General features: G+C 37.5%; 2 protein-coding genes across 7 annotated transcripts in view; both read right to left on the reverse strand.

Moving 5' to 3' along the window:
- dennd5a (DENN/MADD domain containing 5A) overlaps positions 1-429 on the reverse strand; it is a 33,870-nt gene extending 33,441 nt beyond the window's left edge. For 3 of the 6 annotated variants that reach the window (XM_085157675.1, XM_085157678.1, XM_085157668.1), the window contains exon 1: positions 165-429. In XM_085157675.1, the coding sequence (XP_085013801.1) occupies positions 165-264 (100 nt within the window). In that variant the 5' untranslated portion in view covers positions 265-429. The remainder of the gene's footprint in view (positions 1-164) is intronic. The other 3 variants (XM_085157706.1, XM_085157695.1, XM_085157686.1) reach the window with 1 other exon arrangement.
- Positions 430-1,570: 1,141 nt separating this feature from the next.
- tmem41b (transmembrane protein 41B) lies at positions 1,571-13,665 on the reverse strand. The gene is made up of 7 exons (XM_085163057.1): positions 13,441-13,665; positions 10,875-10,992; positions 9,325-9,453; positions 8,682-8,775; positions 6,662-6,766; positions 3,941-4,079; positions 1,571-3,854 (listed from the first exon to the last, which is right to left on the reverse strand). The coding sequence occupies exons 1-7, from the start codon at positions 13,535-13,537 to the stop codon at positions 3,685-3,687; spliced, it is 852 nt and encodes a 283-aa protein (XP_085019183.1). The 5' UTR covers positions 13,538-13,665; the 3' UTR covers positions 1,571-3,684.
- Between the last annotated feature and the right edge of the window lie 1,654 nt (positions 13,666-15,319).

Raw genomic sequence — 15,319 nt, forward strand, 5'->3', positions numbered from 1 at the left:
ATACATTAACCGAATTCATAGATGACATGCACAAAAAAAGCATTACAGTCTCATTATCAACGCCGACTCTTTGTTATGATACCCGTTCATTCCTCTCTTCTTATTATTATTATTTTTTGCCCCGGCATCAGCCCGACATTTACCCAGATGGCTAATGTGCTTACCGGACAGTTCGTCGGGTTCCAGCCCGCTTTCGGTGTCGAGTCCGCAGATCACAAAATAATCTGCGAACCGGCAGGAACAGGAGCTGAAGCCGGTGGTCATTTTGAGACTGGTCCGGTGGTACCCTTATCCCTAAAACAGGGAGCATATTAAAGGAACTCGGAGAAGTGATTTCTCCGTGCCATTACCGTCGATACGCTGCTGCGAAGCTCGAAAATCACTACCGACACTGAGCTAACCTGCTCAGCTCGCAGCAAAGGACATCCTTTCGAGCGCCTTCACAATAAACCTTCATACAGGGGGAAATTGGCCTTCAGAATAAAAGCCAAGAATAAATAAATAAATATAAATTTAAAATTTTATATGAGAAACAAATATAACAGCATATTTTATATATGCTAATCATATTGATTATGAGGAAGTCTATAGTAGAAAACAACTATAACCCTAGTAGTATTTTTTTAAGAATAATAAGATTTCCAGTTAGCCACACTTAAGTTATTTACAGTGATCAAAATTGATACTAAATCATCACCTTGGCGCATGGATAATATTCATACCTAGACATATAATCATGAACGAGCGATGGTTTAAGTCTAAAAATTCTGTCATAATTTAACATTAATAATATTTCAATTGACACAATTGAAATTCAGTTACGGTATTCATTTAGAGCAATTTATTCATTTAATAATTTATTTATGAACCCAGAGACGCTCAAAGGTAGTGCCCTTGGGCAAGGAAAGATATCTGGCATTGCCTCCCAGAAAAACTGAAAGAATTAAAGTTATGTATCCATCATCTGAACCAGCTGCATAAATGTGCTACGCCAAGGTTGTGGTTTTAGGTGTACTGCTCAAGAGCCAAAGTGTACTCATGCATCGTAAAAAGCAATGGATTAGTTGTACTTTTTCATGGAAGCATCAAAGTGTGGTCTTCTAATATTCTATGATTTTAATTTGTTGAGTACATTAGTGAAAGAAGTCCGCATGAGTATTGTGTGAATATGTCAGGGTGCGAAAATATTTGTAGAGTAACATTACAATGAACTGTACTGCAACAGTGGATGCTGATACAAGTAACTAAACAAAATGTAAGTTGATTTAATAAAGAACATCACTGCGTTATCATTCCTCTAAGTGTTATGACACTTATGTCATGCTTTTGTTAATTGTTAAATCAAAGTTAAACGTTTCCATCTGTTATATTTTAAAAAAACATTACCGCTGCTACACATGCAAAACTAGATTACACTTAATAGGTTATTTTAACCAAACAGGCCATGCTGCTTTACAGTTATGTTACAATGTCACCACCTGGTGGCACTAAATAACTAACGACTGCTTTCTTTGTTGTATATTTCAGTATTATTAAATATGTGCACTGTACAGACTATGTTCAGAACTCATATTGTGTAAAGATTTTAATGACTCAATAAATACATATTTAAAAAAACAGAACAAAAATGTGAAATCTGTAAACACTTCATACTGCAATACATCACTGCACAGTACAGAATAATACTGCTTTTTGAAATGTTGCAGAGGGATACAGAAGAAGCATCACACATTGTCACTGATTGGGTAAGACGATTGGGGAGGGGGGGGGGGATTAACCAGTTGGTATAGTAGGTTAAGTTGAAATTAGGTGTAAGGTTTAAATATTTTAGAAAAAGTTACCAACTATCGTTTGTTGGCATATTTAGCATTACAGGGGAATAAGAGGTTACTCATAGCTGCAGCAGGAATCATTTCACAGCATTTTGCTACTTTACTTAACGAAGGTTCTTTATCCATTACAGATGTTTCAAAAACTGTAACCATAAAAACCATTTAACTACTGTAGCGCTGTTTCCTCCTTTTACATCAATTAATGTTTATGCAGTCTTTTATAATCTGGGTTTGAGAGTTTAATATTCATACAGTAGTACAGTAGATACAATGTCCATTAAGACATAAGCAAAAACATGAAATCTCCTGATGCACAACTCTAAATGTGCATTTTTAAGAGATCTAGGTTAAGATTTGTTACCTACATGTACATTCACTGCGTCTGTTAACTGTCCAGAAGGTTTTTAGCAGCAGGAGCAATGAGTTACCTTGGTACACAGGCAACAAATCTAGAGGGAAATATAATCTATAAGCTTTTTGTTTGTTTTTTTATATAACAGGACATAAACAGCCATTCAAAACACTTTAAACAACACAATCTAGCAACATAAATCAGGCAACACAGCACATTTCCCAAGGTGAAGAAAAGGAAGCAGTAAAAGCAAGGCAAGGCTCAGACACTGCACAGTCTGTTGGCAGTCTTATTGAGCTCAATGGTTGATCATCCAAAATATCAAAATCACTAGTTAGATATCGTAGGGTGGAGATGAACACAGATGATCACAGTACAAAAAAAAAAAAAAAAAACAATCTCAGCCTTTGACTTTTAAAATTTACAAACCAAGACAACTGTGTTGACTTTCAAGAACTGTTCAGTGCACCAGTGAGATCTACATTTACTGTTTAAATAAAAATACCAGCTAGAGATGCTGAGTTTGACACCCTGCAGTTTGGATGTCCTGTGAAAAAAATATTACATTGGCCTAGTCTGTACTTTAAATACTTTCAAGCATTCAGTAGCAAAGTAGATTATAATATGGAAACATGGATGAAAGAAAAAGGGAAGTTGTCTGGCAGAAGATGCAGGCACACTTTTAGGAAGATCACTGAATTACTCACATGTCAACAAAACACAAACTTACGAAGATCAGTGCTTACATGTTTCCTTTTCTCTACATATTAATGTATGTCCAAACTCTGCGTATAGTCGCCAGAGCACGGACCCTGTGTCAAAATGCACTTTGAAAAGACTAAAATCCCCTTTGAGAAGTAGTGCGAAAATTATTGCTATAGTGCTAATCAGATTCTATTAAGTAGACAAATGCAGAAGAAATAAATATTAAAACGGGAGTGGGTGTTAAAGGTGCTACTAACAGGATGTAGCAACTCTTCTGCTGTTGTCCAAGTGCCTGTTTGTTGAGTATTTAGAAATAAAATGTCCAGAATAATCTGAACAAGATGCTGATTGCACTGTTCGATGACAGAGTTCCTAAAAAGACAACACAGGCACGTTATTCCTCATGAAAAAAGGCCATGTGGAACAACTGTGACCTGCACTTTAGGAAAGCATCCTGCAAGCGGCACCTTTTATTGTCTGAAGAAGATCATACAATTATATAACAAGCAGTGCATTAAATAAAAACAACAAAAAAAACAGTTTCTAATATTTATACCATGAGTCACAGAAACCAAAAACAACTTGTGCAAGCAGTGGACTGTTTGTACTTTACTTGACATCAGGAACAACCCACCACTGCATGCATTTTTGTGGTTGATGAGTGCTTGGCAATTCCTCCACCGCCTACGAGACGGATGCGGAGCAGCTTCAGTGACCGCTGCATGTTCCTGAGGCAAGGTAAGGGAGATGTTGGGATCAGCCAGCAGATGAGTTGCTGAGGTGAGGTGACGGGCTCTACTCTAGTTTCTGCTGCAGCTTCTTCTGGAAGCAGACAGGTAAAATCGAGAGCACGGCTAGTACACCGAGCACAGCCAGGGAGTTCCAGGAGACGGCTTCGCCCGCCGTGGTGAGTTTGTACAGTGTTGTACCTGCGTTGATTGCTACAAAGGATGGTGGAGCCACTCCTGTTGATCAGTGTGGAATGAAGGTTAGTCATTGGTGGAAAACATTACCGAAATGGATCCAGCAGTAGAGAGAAAAACAGTCTTACCAAGAAAGGTACCGATGAAGAAAACCCCCAAAGGCACATTGATGACAGGTGAGGTGATGTTGATGAACCAGTTGGGTAGAAAGGGGGTTATCCTCAGGAAGATGATGTAATTGATTAAATGATTTCTATGTTTGTCAACCTGCCATTAAAATAAAATATAAGAAAAATCATGAGCAGAATATTTCTGAAATTACAAACAATAAATGAATGATCAGCTTTTATTAAAATCATGTTGGAAGACTGCTGTGCTGTGGAATACCGGGTAATACTGGGGATATTAAAGCTCATCTCATTAAGCAATTTAAAACATGTATAGCACGATAGAGAGAGAAATCAAATTTAAAACCCATCTCTTCGCATACAAAGTATTGACTAATTCAGTCCAATCTTATCTTAAAGACCTCATAGTACCATATCACTCCAATAGAGCACTTCACTCTCACACTGCATGCTTCCTTGTGGTTCGTGGGGTATTTAAAAGCAGGAGGCAGTCTTTAGTTTTCACACCCCTCTTCTGCGGAAACAGCTACCAGTTTGAATTCTTTATTTTTATTTACTCTCTCCCCCAAACATTAAGAACTGCGGACTCAGTAGCTGTTTTTAAAAAACAACTCAAAACTTACCTTTTTAAAATAGCTTTTGGTTAATTTTTTGCCTGTTTTATTTTCTCTTTTTAAATCTTTTTATGACTTGTAATCTTATGTGCAGCACTTTGTGATTCTGTCTTGAAAGGTGCTATATAAATAAAAAAAAAATTATTTATTTATTATTTATTTATTTTTAAGATTAGGCTTAAAACTTTCCTTTTTGCTAAAGCAGATAGTTAGGGCTGGATCAGCTGACCCTGAATCCTCCCTTAGTTACCCTGCAATAGGCCTAGGCTGCTGGGGGCTTTCCATAAAGTACTTCTTCACTCATTACAAGCTTACAAACCACTTTGATCATTAGTTATTATTATTCTCTGGTCCTCTTCCACAGCAGGTCGTTTGTACCGTCTTCCTCTCCTCCCCTCAAACCGATTGTGAAAAATGTCCACCCCTCCCTGAGCGTGGTTCTTCCTGAGGTCTCTTCCTGTTAAAAGGGAGTTTTTCCTTCCCATGGTTGCCAGGTGCATGCTTAAAGGGGGTCGTTTGATTTTTTGGGGCTTCCTCTATATTATTGTAGGGTCTTTACTAGAGATGGACCGATCCGATATTACGTATCGGTATCGGTCCGATACTGACCTAAATTACTGGATCGGATATCGGAGAGAAATAAAAAATGTAATCCGATCCATTAAATATCAAAAAAGCACCTCACAAAACTTGGCGACACGGCGAGCCGGAGCAGTGTGGTCACGTGATAGAGCGGCTGTGTGTATTTGTAGCCTGCTAGCAAACATTTCATCTCCGAGGAAGTTATCTCAGAGAGAAGTAAAGCAAGTGTGTAAGTTCATCTCTGAATGTTTGTAAAGCATTCCCGCGTTAAGCTTAACAACCGATATATAGAGCAACTGCCTCTTCTCTCTCCTGCTGCTACTTCAATCATGAAACTGCTTCATGATCAGCTGATCGGCTTTTCTGTCGCGAGTCCGTCTCTCTTCTTTGTTTTTGGCCGACTTCTCACCAGAAAGAGGAAACCAGCGGCTGAACAACAGCAGCACTATTAAGCTTGATAAGCTGTTGTTAGAATTTATTTAATATTACTTTCTAGACCAGGATCTTTTTCTATGCAGCTGACGGCTGGTAACTGTGCAGGGGCGGATCTAGGAAAGTTTAGCCAGGGGGGCCGATAGGGCATGAAGAGGCAAAAGGGGGCACAAAGACATACTTTTCTTTCTTATTCTCATTTAAAATATCTAGCTTTTAATTATTTTATAATTATCTGAATCTTACACCCAAAGTTTTAATCTGATGTAAAATGTATAGAAGTCCATTACTGTATATAGTAACTGTTAAGTCTAATATACCCTAGTACTTTTTAGTAGTAGTACTTTTTCCTTTGGGAAGGTACCATCTGTGCAGTCTGTAATTCTGTTGAAGAAAGATGTTGAATCTATTTAATTATTCTTGAAAAATAATTTATTTCTGTGAATTTTTTTCACCCTGCATCAAATTAAAGTTGATTACATTGATTAAGCATCATGAGGAAGAGGGTGGTTCCCTATTTTCTTTTGCTGGGAGTTTGCAACCCTATTAGTTAGGTTGCTTAATATTTCTGCTAAGTACTCTTTAAAATACCAGAATAGGGAGGATGGGGTAGGTTTAACTTTATTAGATTGATCAGTGTTGCTGATCTATGAAATATTTTGGGTGCAGTGTGGTTTTTTTTTTTACATACAGGTATAACAGAATAGCTTTAGTGTTGTTGTTGTTTTTTAACTTGAGTATGAACTTATACAAAAAGCAGCAAGATATTAAAAAAACAGTTTTACTGATTAAAAAACACACTATATCGGATTCATATCGGTATCGGCAGATATCCAAATTTATGATATCGGTATCGGTATCGGACATAAAAAAGTGGTATCGTGCCATCTCTAGTCTTTACATTATAGTATAAAGCATCTTGAGGTAAATGTTGTTGTTGTTATTTGGCAATATATTTGTGGGTCTTTAAATGCAATTCAAAACCAGTACAACTAAAGCAAAGCACAAAGAAAATGCATAAATATATGAAAAGAACAAAAAAAACCAAAATAAAACAAACAAAAAAAAGGTTCTTTCCTGTCAAAGCTCTTACCTGCTGAGACCATTTCTGTGCTCGCTCTGTGAGATATCTGTAGACCACTGGTCTGCCCACCAGATATGACAGCATATAACAGAACGAAGCACCCAAGCCAGAGCACTGCCAACAGACAGAAAATGATGAGTGACTGAGGAAGATAATACAGAAAAAAAAAAATCTCAAAGCTGGAAGCAGAAATGACTCTTCTGGTAACTGACTTATAAAACGTTTAGAGTCCTTCACAAATTAAATATGTATCTCTAAATACAGTTATTAACTATAATGCAACACAATTTCCATATTCCATCGCTTTCATAATGCTAGCAGCAGAGGTGAGGTGTTAAGAAAAGCTGCATGTAGTTTCAAAGAAAAGGTCTCTGGGTTTTCACACTAACCAAAGCCCTTCTTGGCTGTAACAGCAAAAACATCATGGTATAATGTGAACAAGGCTAAACCACTAGAGTGAATGCATCGCGTTTTTACAGGGAAAAAAAAGTCCACAAGAAAAAACAACCAGCCAAGTGGTCACAGCAGACTATGATGCAACATAGTCACATATGCTGTTCATGCAGGTACTGAGGTTAAACTGGTGACAATGTTAAACATGACATTTTCATTCTATCCTTGCATGTTTAAATGTGGAATTTCCCTTCAAAAATATACAAAAAGCCACGTGATTACACTGCTGTCTGCTCTACATTTACAGTTGTGGTTGGAAGTGTTGCATAAATTCATCATGGGCATGAATTTCATGATCATTTTAGGCCACAGAGTGAAATTATTGTACAGCATACATCTTTAATGACTTTAAAAACAAAAATTGTGTCCACGAGTTTTAATTTATCTTAGATTTTCTTCTAATCCATACAGGGTTGAAAATATACATACAAGCTAAAGCTAATAAGTGGTGCTGAAGGTTCTATAGTGTCTTTGAACGTGACAAAGTTAAGGCCTATTGATTTCTAAGTAGTGATCATGATTAACTGGATCTTTGCCAGCATAAAAAGGATTATTTGGTCAGACCAAAGCACTGACAAACATCGTGGCAATGGTGGGAAAAAAAATCAAAAGAACTCAGTAAAGTTCTAAGAAGGTGAGCTTTGGATTTACAAAAGTTGGGAAGGTCTCTTGGAGCCAGTTCTAAACAACTGTAGATTCCAGTTGTACAAGTTAATCAGACGAGTCACCACTTTACCAAGGTCTGGAAGAAGGCCTTGAGAGGATATTGGCTAGGATGTTCAGGAACAACCAAACCAATGTTCATGAATTGCAAACTGTTGAAAACCTCAACTGAAATTTGCAGCTGCCCACATGGACGAGCAAAAGAGCTTTTGGAGAAAAGTATTACAATCGTATCAAACAAAGATTAAGCTATTTGGTCACGAGTTATATTTGGAGGGAGTAAAGGTGAGGCTAAGAACACGATATCAGCTGTAGCCTTAGTATCAGGCTCTGGGGCTGTTTTGCTGCACTGGTATTGGTACATTGGAAAAAGTAGATGAAATGATGAATAAGGACTACTTCCAAATTCTTCAAATTCTCTTCTAATCAACAGCTACAAAGTTGAAACTTTGACACGGTTGTGTGTTCCAACAGGACAATGATCCCAAACACACCAAAACTGGTTTTATAACAGATAAAGTTCAACTTCTGGAAGAGCATTCCCAAAGCTCTGACCTCAACCCTTTTGAAAATGTTTGGATTGTGCTTAAAAATCAACTAATTTAAATGTGGTAAGATGGAAAATTTTGCAAAGAAAAGTGGTCAAACATTCAGCCAGACTTATGCAGGAGGTTGATGATGATGGTTGCCAAAAGCATCTGGTTGTGGTGCAGCTTGCTAAGGGACATTTAATCAACCACTTTCCCCCCCTTCTTTAAAGTCATTAAAACCATAACTGTAAATTATAATTCCACTGTATGAAAAACTAAGAGATGTAATCATCCATCTATTTAACAAAAGGCTGTGGCTTGACATCCTTACATAAATAAACTCAATGTTTTTTTCTTACAAATTTCATACTGTTCTTACTCACCAAGCACACCAAGAAAAGGGCCAGAGGGAACGGATAAAGATATCCAGACAGTATGCTGAGGAAGATCGATCCAGGGATTGCAAAAGTCTGGAGGCTGGTAAAAGTGTTAAGGTGTATTTCTTTAAAAATGAGCTCCACACCAGATTCCTCTTCCCACATAAGTCCTAAAAGAAAAACCCACTACAATGATGGTAATACTTTATCTGTAGGTTGAGCAGTTAAAATGAGATTGTGTGCACACACTAGATTTATCCTCAGAGACATCCAATATTGGATACAAAGTTCTGCTTGCTTGACTTTTACAGCAGACTTAGAGCTGACACTCTGAAAGAATGACTCAGATTTTTTCTAATAATAAGTTTTACATGTGGGAGATACCACTGACAGTTCTGAAAGTTCATACATGGTCATACTTTGTCAGGAATGCCAGCTGAAGGATTCAGTCACAAGAAACTAATGAAGCTGTAGCCAGAAAAAGACAATAAAATAATAACTTCAGGTAACACAAAGTTAACTGAATAGCTAGTGCAAACTATCAATGCAAACCAGACAGCTTTACTTAGCCTGAACCTCAGCAAAGTAGTTCAGAGTAAGTAGTAAAGTACATATTTTACATAAAGGGTGATGTTTTCTCCAAGGATACAAAACATATGTTGCAAAGTAGGCCACCAACACCTGGGTGTAGTAGGTGTCTTTGTATTTAGACAATACTGTTCCCAAAGCTTTAGCATCATCCATGTCTTTGGGGATCTTGATTTTCTCCATTTCATCACTGAAAAAAATAAATAAAAAAATCTTGTGTCAGTCACAATTTACTTAAAACCCTTTCGAATCATTTTTAATATATAAAAATCAGCAAATGATTATGTAATTGGTTTGTGAATTAGCACTACCGGTGAGAATAGTGCGTTTCTTCGCAGGTATGTTAAAAATTGAAGCTGTACAAGAACAGAGAAAAACTCTATGTGCATGTTTTACTATTATGGGTCCAACTCTTCTAATGAACGATGTCTACCAGCAGTTAATAATAATTTATACTTTACTGATCCCCATGGGGAAATTCCTCTCTGCATTTAACCCATTCACTTAATGACTGGATCTGTCCAGTTTTCCATTGCCAATTTCATGTTGACATATTCTCTTACTGCTTCTAAATCATATCTCAGCAGTTCTGGACTTGAATACTATGTCAGAATTACTATCTCATTTTTAGCCTTTTCATTTACCTAAAAAAACTGCCAAAATCCACCAGTACAGAGCTCCTAATAACTAAGTATATCAGGAGTGCACTGGTCCTGGCTGTCTTGGTTAACTCTTCACTTGATTAACTATTTTACTAGCAAGGCATTACAAACACAGTCAAGCTCACCTGCACTTAAAAATGGTGGAGGCTTGAGTTCAAAGCAACGCCTGAGGCCATTTACTGTATCTCCACTCTGCTATGTCCCTCTATTTTTCTTTTATTTACATTTCTAAACAGAGTAAAGCCTCCCCAAAGAATTTAAAACAATCTCCAAATGTCGCGGCTAAACACTGAGGGAGATTATGCTTTTGAAGCAGACAATGGTTTCAAAAGACATTTTAAATGCATTTGTTTTCATTAACATTTAAGCTGAAATCCTAACTTCATTGAATAAAGATCCAAACATTATGTGGTTTGTCTCCTTTGCCCCAAATTCAATTTAATTGCACAGCATTTGTATAGCAGTCCCGAGGGCACTCAGTAAGGAAAAGACCACAAAATATTATAGAGACAATCCCAACTAGTTATAAAGCAATTTCTGACAGTTTTTTTTTTTTTTTTTTTTTTAATACAGAGTATTTTATGAATAGGTACCGAACAAAACTACTAACAGAAAGTGTAACTCATCATTAGCTGGTCAGAAAACAGTCATCAAGATAATGACAGCTTTGCCTTCAACACAAGACGACCTACAGCTCAAGCTGTGTTGTACTCAGCAAGCTGTTTATTGTTTGTTTGCTTGTCTTTTAACCATGACTCATCACCATTCAGTTTTCAAGCCTGTGTGCCACTGAATGGAAATAAAGTTACATACACCCTACCTGTGAAACAGCAGAAATTAATCTATTAAACAGAAAAGCAATGTCTAGTAAAATGCACTCCTTCAGATCTGAGAAGTGTTTTGGGTAAACTGTACTTCATGCTGAAACAACCACACCAGGGCAACTTACTCAGAAAGCTCTGGGAAGTTCCTGTAAACAAGGTACATGACTGAGGCAGAGCAGGTAAAGATGGACACCAGAATCAGCAGAGACATGCGTGCTGAGCCCCCTGCGCTATGCTGAATCTCTGTGGAGAGAGAAAGTAAGTCAAACACCCGGTTAACATAGAGTAAACTATAATCAGATAAACATCCTACAAGTAAGCTTTTGTATAATTAGCATCACTCATTTAAGCCACTACGGGGAACTGAATCGAGAGAGAGAGAGAGAGAGAGAGAGAGAGAGAGAGACACTCGTGGCTATGGCTGAGACTGTCTCTTTAATGATGCTTTCAGCATAAACTTTATAGAAAGGGAGAACTGCAATATCTAACTGTGAGATCTTGATATATGCAGAGAGGAAGTTCTTTTTTTGTGCTGTTTGCTCATTTAAAACCACACTACTACACTGCAGCACACTATGATGGTCTGCCAACACATACTGAGTCTGATGTCACATACATATTTGATGATAGCTTATGACACTGACGATAAGCTGACACCTGAGAGTAAAATATGAATGTTATAGTCTTTAATTGTTCAATTAATATTTAAAATTTGTAAGTTTTTGATTGAAGCTGACTTTACCATCAGCTTCAATCAAATACTTGGCACTAATAAAGATTATGCTTAAAAAGGTGCAGTTAAATACATTCTCAACAAAGTTTGTGTGACATAAAAACACAACTGAGAATGACGTCAGAAAGCAGTATTGCCATCTGGTCACTCCTGCCATTAAGATGCATCTTGTCTGATCCAATCACAGTTGGACAGATGTAATCACTTGCAGCACATTCAGAGGTGATCTGAGACAAACATAGCACTTCATCAGTCCACACATGGCTTTAGAATGAGCGTGGTTATCACTTCCCAGCACTTATGCAAATAAACCTCATAGCTGTGTGCCACTTTTCCTCTTTAACGGCAGGACACAGCTATGCACTTCTGATGCCTTGTCTGGTGGAAATTAAGACCGAGTCTATTTAAGGCATACATTTTATGAATTAAAAAAAAAGGACCTGGCCAGCAGGACACCAGGCTCCAAAGTCAGCTGATTTTCCAGCAACTCATAAGCCCTTTCTGACAGAGTGTGGGTGGTTCCTTACTCCTTCATTATTTTCCACTTGGCACTCCCCAGTTTTATCTTCTCGTCCAATATGGTCACTTCCAGTTCCAAAAAGCCCATAGCCAAATGCCAAACTCAAGGGTTTTACTCTACAAAGCAATGTGTTAAGTCAGCATGGCTACGTCCACTTTATGGATCCAGGCAAACCGAATCAACCAAAATATACAACCCACTCAAAATGCATTTCTATACGTTTTTATGTTTGTTTGTTTTGTTTTCTGTTGCGATTCTTACCTAAGCTGGTCAATTGGACAAGAAGGAACAAAGTTCATAAAAAAAAAAAACAAAACACTTCAGCTCTGAACTCATGCGAGTCCTTGACTGAAGGGAAACACTCATATGTAATCCACGCGCCATGTGTACAAGGTAAGTACAATACCTGTTAATATGTAATAAAGTTCACATACACCCTGTAACCTTAGCTACTTTTGACATTGCTTTAAGTGATGGTGGAGTACATTTACTCACTATTTGCACTTTTCTTTTTCATTTACAGTTATTGCAAATCGATACATTACACTTAATAATAGCTTTTTGACATGAGCTTTTGAAATGCAGTTAGAATTAAGTTTAATTAACAATGCACAGTTAATTAAACTTCATTTACACAAAATGGATAAATAGAACTTTAACCCCCCCCCCCCGCCCCTCAAAAAAATTTAAACTGAAATAACTTTAGAATTACTTTCCGCACATTTTTCTGGAAGTAAGAGCTTTTATGATTAATCTTATGGAGTACTTTTGGTCCTTATAAGGATATTTAGTCATATCCTTATAAGGATATGACCAAAAGATGAGGTATTCATCTCCTCTAACGTAAAGTATACTTTACCGTTAAAAGTATAAAGTATACTTTACCGTTAGAGGACATCTCCTCTAACGGTAAAGTATAGTAAAGTATACTGGATAAATAGAACTTATTTATCCAGTATACCGTAAAGTATACTTTACCGTTTTCCTCTAATGGTAGAGGAGATCTCCTCTAACTTTACCGTTAGAGGAAAACGGTAAAGTATACTTTACCGTTAGAGGAGATGAATACTTCCCCAACCATCTTTGTTAACCAACAGTTTATCTTTTCGTTGATAAAAGATTTAGTAATTTAAACTATTAGGATAATGTAGGCATGCTGACTAAACATTTAAGTTATTACACCTTAAATGGGGCTGAGGTGGATTTTTGGCTAACTTTGTGATGTGTTGTTTATAAGGTTTGGCGATACAAAGTACAGCGTCGAAATCAAGGAGGGCTAACTTTAGCTAGCTGGTTCAGGCTGCTTCGCAAAACGCAACGTCTCAAAGTTAAAAGGACGCAGTCGAGTGGTCATATTGCTTCATCTGTCTATTCCATCTATTTGCTTTCCTCTTCTTTTTCGTTCACATTTAACAATTAGCTACCGCCATGAACCTACCTTTCAGGACTTTGGAGTTACTGGCATTAGCCTTCACATCTTCCTGTGCCACGGACAAGCCGTCCGTGTCTCTGGTTTCTCTCCGCTTTTTGGCCATTTTCTGAGATAACGTTAAGATTAGCGGTACCGAGATGTAGTGGAGTAACAACCGGCAAGTCGATCGAGTGACACCGGTATGTCGACAGCCTGATGACACGTTACACTGATTGACCTTTTACCTTCACATTCGGGAGCAAACCGCCACCATTTACAACAGCGCCCCCAGCGGCAGGCTTGCCACATCTGCAGTGAAGTCTACTTTCATATCTTAAAGACATTTTTTATTGATTATTATTCAGTTTTATATTTAAAGTGTTTCATATTGGAAGAGAAACACCTAAGAAGTAGGTTAAATGTGCAGAGGTGTTTTTTTTCTGTTCTCAAACTGATCTCCCTGTTGGAGCTCCGTCTGGTGGGGGGGTGGGGGGGGGTATTTTTTTTCTCCTTATCTTTCCTCATGTTGTGCTTTTTCCATGTTATACCCCTCTGACCTGTCTTCCCCATGTGATGTTTGTGTAATGTATGTATGGTCGGTAGGGTAAGACGGCGCTGGCACGGCTGGCAGCCTTAACCCAATTTCCCTCGGGATGAATAAAGTATGATCAATCAAAATACAAATTTAAGGTACTTTACAGTTTATACTCTTCACACTCTGTATCTGTATCTTACATGAACAAGCCTTTAAAATAATAACATCATATATTAAATTCTTTCAGACAAAATTACAAAGATGAGGGTGCAGACAGCCATATAATTTATACAGATGGTTCTTCACTATAGAAAATTATAGAGAAACAGTTGTCAGTCGGGATTTTATTAAGGACTTGCACTCCAGAAGTAAAAGCAATCAAAACATAAATCCAAAATAAACACATACATCACAATAGGAAAACATAACAAAAAACATACAGATGTACATACTGCACATACTTTATTTTGATTCGATAGACCAACTATATTTAAAGTTGGAGTCAAAAGTTCACAGACACTCATCTTAGGCATGTATTTTTATAAGTTTCAATCAATCAATCAATCAATCAAGTTTGGAATTGGAATTTGGAGGAAGTCTTACTTCTTCATGATATCATCCTGTTTGTGCAATGTACCAGTACCACTGGCAGCAAACAGCCCCACAACATGATGCTACCACCACCATGCAAGACAGCTGGCAGAGTATTTTTAAGTTTGAAAGCCTCACCAAGCATAACTCTTCCAAATATACCTCTTCTTTTTATTGCTAAATAACTCAATCTTTGCCTCGTCTGACCTAAAAAAAAATTTCTCCAGAAGGGATTTGGGTTGTCCATGTGGGCAGCTGCAAATTTCAATCAAGCTTGAAGGAGTTGATTTTGGAGCGAGGGCTTCTTTCTTGTTCAGTATCCTTTGAATCCACGCTGGTGTAAATCTTGCTTGCTTATGTCTTCAAATAAAAATCATAGCAGTGAAAATCATTGCATATGATTAACACCTTTGGGTGGGATCCCAATGTAAGTTTCAAGCAAAGTTCACAAATCCTCTGTGTGTTTTTCTTCTCCTTTTAGGGGTCATTAAATGATACCATATGCATCCATTTTACTCTATCCTGCCTGGGAGCTCCTTATTCAATATAATTTGTACAACATACCAACTGTCTTTCTTCTGCTCGTGCACAAACTTGCCTCTACAACTTTGTCTCCATCATTAGAGATGTGACTTATTGAGAAACAAGGATATCCCTCTGGCATACTTTTTTCCCAATGAAAAAATATTGGATCTCATGGTCTTCCACCTCCAACCCAACATCCTGTCTTTTTGTCAGTTCCACTGTCATCAAAAAATACAATATAAAAGGTCTCACTTC

Source organism: Neolamprologus multifasciatus, chromosome 1 (genome assembly GCF_963576455.1).
Source record: "Neolamprologus multifasciatus chromosome 1, fNeoMul1.2, whole genome shotgun sequence".
NCBI classification, from domain to species: Eukaryota; Metazoa; Chordata; class Actinopteri; order Cichliformes; family Cichlidae; genus Neolamprologus; species Neolamprologus multifasciatus.

Bases quoted from the DNA above. Each gene is read 5' to 3' on its own strand.
- tmem41b (XM_085163057.1), bottom strand. From the start codon at position 13,537: ATGGCCAAAAAGCGGAGAGAAACCAGAGACACGGACGGCTTGTCCGTG. The intron at 10,993-13,440 runs GTAGGTTCATGG...CTCTCTCCACAG, and splicing joins TAACTCCAAAGTCCTGAAAG to AGATTCAGCATAGCGCAGGG. The intron at 4,080-6,661 runs GTAAGAGCTTTG...TTTTAATGGCAG, and splicing joins CACAGAAATGGTCTCAGCAG to GTTGACAAACATAGAAATCA.